At 44.1% G+C, this 6,699-nt stretch overlaps 1 protein-coding gene across 1 annotated transcript in view; it reads right to left on the bottom strand.

Annotated features, from left to right (window-relative positions):
- The window catches only part of LOC106820792 (plectin-like), a gene marked incomplete at its 3' end in the record, with an annotated part of 87,897 nt that overhangs the window by 35,261 nt on the left and 45,937 nt on the right, over nt 1-6,699 (bottom strand). The window contains 4 exon segments of the mRNA XM_014825362.1: nt 1,603-1,695; nt 1,890-1,967; nt 2,448-2,537; nt 4,045-4,062. Of these exon segments, the coding sequence (XP_014680848.1) occupies nt 1,603-1,695; nt 1,890-1,967; nt 2,448-2,537; nt 4,045-4,062 (279 nt within the window).

The raw sequence follows: 6,699 nt of genomic DNA on the forward strand, positions 1-6,699 counted from the left end.
CGCTAACAGCCACCTGCGCGATGACTCATACTGAAGCTCACAATCGATAAAGTCACCCGCGGCGTTAGCATCGTTTTCGCCCGAGAGAGGGCAGCACATGGCGTATTCGCTACTGTACGAGCGGAATCAATGAAATGCGACAACCGCCGCTGATATGTGCGTATCCAGCGTTGACGAACGTTTCCGCTGGGAGGAGGAGAAAACTGCCATCCCTGGGAAAGCCCGTGCTCTGGTGGGGGGGGGTGTAGATAGGGCGCATTAGAGACAGGACGGGACGAATTGAGATGAGACAGACTTGAGATGACTCTTCTCTCCCATCCCCTCTCCCCTCCATCCACTCTTTCCTCTCCTGCCGTCCCACCTCTATTTCCTCTTCCTCCCCCTTTCCCCTCTCTCCTCTTCCTCCCCCTCTCCCACCTCGCCCCCTCTCTTGCCAACGCGTGGCGCCACCTACCGGTTTCTTCGACCCGACGATCGTCTGCTCGACCTTGAGCACCTGTGACGTGTGGTCGGCCGACGTCTTCAGCTCCGTGGCCTTGATGCGATCGTAGACGCCTGCCAACATGTCCGTGTCCAGGTCGTGTCCGTCATCCACACCTAGAGAGAGAGACACAGAGGGTGAGAGAGAGAGAGAGAGAGAGAGAGAGAGAGAGAGAGAGAGAGAGAGAGAGAGAGAGAGAGAGAGAAGAATAAACATATAACAATAACCAAGCCAGCAGAGCAATAAACGTCTCCAGAACACAAAATTAATTGCACCAGTTATCACAATAACGGATCCATGGGCTTGACGGCAGGGGTATGCAAACAGCGTACATGCTTGAAAATATCTCTCGGAAAAGTTGGGGGCGCGCGTAAGGTGTCACAAGAGAATGATATCTAGGCTTGCCGTATCTTAACTCGTGTCTAGCTTTTCAATAGCGAAATCCCAACACAAACATAACTGATTAACAGCTAAAACATTCACATATCCCAACAAACTAAAAACATAGTGTACTGTAAATATTACCACGTGGAGGGCCAAGTAGCAAGGTTAGCTTGTTATTTATCTTATAATCTTGATTGATGGATGGATCTTTTTATCTTCAGCAAAGGCAACTGGTGAGGATTTTCATGTTTACACTATACACTGGGTGCAAGGCACCAGCAGTAACCTACAATAACACATGTTCTATTTGTACTGGTGTTTTCAAGGATTGTCAAGGATTTTCATCTTAGTTTCAACTACCGTTAGCAGAAGTAGCAGTCATTGCAAATGTATTTGTAATGGTGATTGATAACGCCCCTTTATTGAATGTGACTAACAGCACAATTGTGATAAATTGCGATTGGTGATAAACGAGTAAGACACGTGTAAAGAGTTGATCAGATGTACAAGTTTTGCAACACACAATGTTGGTTGATGCTGCCATCTGTTGGAAGACTATCACATAAATGCTCACGCAGTTTACTTGGGCAACATAGCTCCGGTATGTATACATGCGCAGTTGCATGACGTCGGTCCATAACTTATAATACATTATATACAACTTATAATAGAATTTTATGTCATTTGATAAAAGTAGCCACCAATATATTTGTGTATAAACAAGAGTAGGGACTTACTTGGAAGTGAAGTATGATTGTCCATATCAAGCCTAACGTTAACTTTGGGTTTCCATCTACAATGTCATCGGGGCGAATATTTACAATTTTAATCTGAAAACCAAACAAAGAAACATAGTTTAAAAAATGAGTCGCACTCTTCTTATCCCATTTCACGTCACTGCTTCATAATAAATACCTTAAATTTAATATATCTGTTAAGTGTTAGGTTCAGCTTCGTAGGTGTGAACCCTGCTAAGCGACAGAATCGCGAACGACAATCGATCGACGGTCAGTATCATACTTACGCCTCTAAATCTAAGAAAGTCTAAAACTGTTTGCACGTTCTGTAGCTTGTGGAAGCGCATCCGGCCCCTCTCTCGTGGCTAGAAAACACAAGAACATCACGTGTCAGCAGAGATAACCAATAACGCGAGCTCGTCGCATCTGGCGGCCGCCGTGAACGGCGGAACTTTGCAATGGTTCTCGCGCATTGTTCCGAGGGCGTTGTTCCGAGGTTGTGGCGTTCTGATTTATCAGAAGAATATAAAGCGTTTAGATCACACATTCACGGAACGTTTGCAATTCGATTTAGCGCAAAAGCTTACACGTTAGCCTACTCAGTGCCTACCGATGATTCATGCTTAATTACACATATTCATGTAATGTTTGCATCTTGATTTACACAAGACGTTACACGTTAGACTACACATTGCCTACTGATGATTTACGTTAAATTACAAATAAAATGCTAGAAAATTGACACCTCGAAACTGCCGGCACACAAACCCGTTTCTCGCTCTCACGCCAAAACGAGCGCTCGATTCCACGATACGTGGCCGACGTCACCATGGCAACCGACTCACCAGTAGCTCCCCCGACAGGACTTCGAGCAGTGATATGAGATTGCGTCCATCTCTGAGGCCCTCAAAGAGATCTGTGACTTCTGTCCGGCGCTGCGGAGCCAAGAAAACAATTAACGTTAAACATTAATTATACATTAATTGTAAATTAAACATTAAACAAAACAATTATTAAATGTCGAGCTGTAAACTGATCACATTATTTAAATGTTACTCATAACGACCACAGAGTGGCGCCACTGGACTACGAATAGAATACTTAGCAGGAGATGAGATTCGACCAGCCGACAGCGGTGGGTTACGTTGACCCAGACCACACTTCTAACTAAAGTGGAATCGCTCGTACGAACTACGAAGCTTACGAATTTGCATCAAGATTACGTTCAGTAGATCACGATGGTTAACAACAAACAAAAGAGCGTTTACATCTTAGAGGATTCTGGCAATAGCCATTACGTAATAGCAGCACACTATAGCTTATTCGTTTATATATATTATGTATATATAATAATATATACGTACACAGATATCCTCTCAACATATCTATTAGCGGAAAAAAATGTTGCGACAATATACGCGGCGAGAGAGCCGTGCAGTTTGATTTCTAGAGCAGACGAGAGGCAACGAGTCTACTAAAGAAAGATGCACACAGTTATCATCCCCGCATTTGTTATCAGATGCTGTTACGGGAGATGCGGATGTGAATTAATTCAATAAGGTTGAGAAAGACACATAAGTTGCCGCATTGTGCTGCATATCGACATTCCGCGGGTCAGCATTCAAGAGGATGTTAGAAGACTACAAGTCGAGAGAGAGAGAGAGACTGTTAGAAGATACCACCGAATCCTTCTTGCACACAGTATTGTTACTATAAAGAGCTAATAATACTTCTATAATTATTATTAGTAGCAGTATTAGCTCTTGTTACTATCTGAATAGGATGCCATGCGTGGTAGTCGAGCAAAACCGTTATCAAACTGAATCGAAGAGAGTAATGAAGAGAGGAAGACCGGTCTTTCACTGGCCAGTCGGATACACACGGACGCAAAGAACTCTCAGGAGATACGCTTCTATCGGGGAGTGAGCTCTAGCTTGGTCGGAGACACAGAAAATCGCTTCTCAAGCCATTCCCACTCGTTACGAAATTACATTAGAGTACGCCCGACTAATGAATGGATTTTTTAGTTGATACTGTGAGCATTGCACCGGTCACAATTATTAGTTATTATTAGTTAATTATTAGTCGCTGTTATTGATTATTTAATGAATGTTGTTACTGTTTATTTAACTAATGCTGTTACTGGTTATTTAGTTAATGCTGTTACTGGTTATTTAGTTAATGCTGTTACTGTTTATTTAACTAATGTTGTTACTGGTTATTTAGTTAATGCTGTTACTGGTTATCTGATGCTTAACACTGGTTATTGTCGTTGTCGTTCAGAGTTACCATGCAGCGCAAACGCAATGCCACGCAGTCGCTCACACAACACGCATGTACATGTGGCCAATGTACGGGAGAACTGAGGGGGTAGAGTGTGCGGTCAGTCACACACTGCGTGCTAATGACATGCAACGAAAATGAACGTGATTTTATTCAAACCTGGACGTAGTGCCAATGCTGCAAGAGAAAACATGAATAGACTGAGATTATTACGAAATTGACTGGAAACGAATCGAAGAATTGGACGAAACGAATTGAATGTTTAAAATCGAGATTTCATGAGAAATTAACTGAACTAGGAAAAATTGCACGTGAATGGGCAAAATGTGCGCAAACCAGCGGTACAGTACAAATATAGTCTGCTAAATTCCAAAGTAATAATAAAATAAAAATGTTACTGAAATGCTCGAATGATTAATTTTTCATGAGTAGCAGTTGTACGAATTCTATCTGCCTTCTTCGTCCCACGCACATATATTCCCCCCCCCATGACCTACAGCCTGCCTGAACAGCAATCTAAATGACCTCTTTCTCTGTTTGCCAACACCCTCATCACTTTCTCTCATCTTCTCTCGCTGCCTACCAGCGTGTGTGCCTGCCTGCCTCTCTGTCTGTCTGCCACCACGTCCTACTATATCTTATGTCTGTCCGTCTTTCTTTCTGTCTGCTTCTCTCTATCTGCCCCCATGTTTGACTCCCGCCCTGTCTGGCTACCTAAATATCAGTCTTTCTATCCTCCTACTACCCTGAGTATCAGTCTTTCTATCCTCCTACTACCCTGAGTATCAGGCTGTCTGTCCATCTACTACCCTGACCGTCCACCCTGCCCACCCCGGCCAGTCTCGCTGCCCCTCCTTCCCTACTGTCCTGCTTTTCTGGCCGGCCGTCTCTCTATCAACCGATCTTTCTCTCTTTGTCGCTCTCTCTCGCGCGCTCTCGCTCTCTCTCTCTCTCTCTCTCTCTCTCTCTCTCTCTCTCTCTCTCTCTCTCTCTCTCTCTCTCTCTCTCTCTCCTTCCTTTCTTTCTTTCTCCTCGTCCGGCCTCTCTTTCTTTAATTTTCTGCTCCGTCTTTTGTTTCTTGATGCTCTTCGTTTCTGCCTGCTCCTTCCGTGCCCTCTCTCTGCTCTCTAAGTGAGTAACGGGTTATATCCTGTCCCCACAACAACCTGTATAGTAGCGGCACTCCCTCCCTACTATCACAACGACTAGAGCGGCGTCATCATCACCACTCGCACACACACACACACACACCACAACAAACACACACCCACACACCACGACACACACACACACACACACACACACACCACACACACACCAACACACATACAGCACGACACACGCCACCAGGCACGCACGGCCACCACGCCACGCACACACACACACACACAACACACACCACACAACAACACACCACACAACACACCACACCAGCGCGCGATACGCACACACGCGCCTGCGCGCCCAGCCAGAGTTGCTCTCGCTGTCTGCATCGGCGAAAGAATCAATACAATCGATTGATCAGCTGCGGCCTATATATATATATAAATATATATATATATTATATAATGTGTGTGTGTGTGTGTACAGACTGGCTGTCATGTCTCATCCGCTGATACACACAACTGCAGTTGTCGCATGACAGTCCCCACTTAGCACTGATGAGTTGGACAAACTAGCCGGAAGATGGCACTGTGAACATTTCGCACCGAATCATTTCGCAGGGTCAGAGACAAGTGGATGCGTCCGAATATATATATATATATATATATCTCGCTTAAATAGAGTATCATCTTTGTATATATCTTTGTTTATTTTTTGGGTATAGATCAGCACTTCTAGATCTGTGATACGAATTTTCTCCTTTGATCACTTCTAGTGATAATAGTAGATAATCAGTTCTAAAACAAAACATCAAGTGAATTACTTGTTAGCGTTTTACAGTTGTTTAGCTGTCTATAGTACAATTTCGAGACAAAATACGCTAGTTTACTTTACGAAGGAATCACTACATCAGGACATACGGGCTACTCAGTGGATATTGTTTGGGTTTATAATATACAATACACATGTCTGTGAAACACGAGGGTGTTCGTGTTGATATGCACTACACTGTTCAACAAGCCTCGGTCAGGGGAGACAGACCGTGCGTCTGGCTAAACAACATACAGACACTTGATACATGGACGTGAATAGATACGTAGTATCTCCCTGCATGCCTTCCTCCCCTTTCTTCTTTACTATCCTTCTCTCTCTTCCCTTATCTCTTTTTCTCTCTCTCTCTCTCTCTCTCTCTCTCTCTCTCTCTCTCTCTCNCTCTATTCTCCTCTCCTCCTCCTCTTCCTCTCTCTCTCTCCATCTCCCTTTCCCTCTCCCCTTTCTCTCTCTTTCTCGTTTTCCCTCTCCCTGCTCTCTCTATCTTTCTCCACACAGCTGTGCGTCCCCCTCCTCGTCAGGCGCATCAATGAACGAGATAAATAAATCCTCCCTACACCCCTCGGGCGTGAAACACGAGCTATTACATATACAGCTCACATCCGTGTATGCATAGCGTGTCTATCTATATCCCATCGGTGAATCATAAGGTGGCAGCAGATATCAATCTTACCGGTGCCTCATATATATAGCTTTCTAAAGAATAATATTATAATAATATGTAATAATTAGTCGTCCTTCAGGACGACCCTAATTTTTCATAAGGGTTTCGGTTGCGCGTGTAGTAGGAGACACAGGGCGCTACAGTAAAAACCCGCGTATAAGAACATATATTTTAAGAACCTGTTAGGCTAAAATTTCCCATTTAGACCCCTTTAC

Source organism: Priapulus caudatus, unplaced genomic scaffold, assembly GCF_000485595.1.
Source record: "Priapulus caudatus unplaced genomic scaffold, Priapulus_caudatus-5.0.1 Scaffold47, whole genome shotgun sequence".
NCBI classification, from domain to species: domain Eukaryota; kingdom Metazoa; phylum Priapulida; class Priapulimorpha; order Priapulimorphida; family Priapulidae; genus Priapulus; species Priapulus caudatus.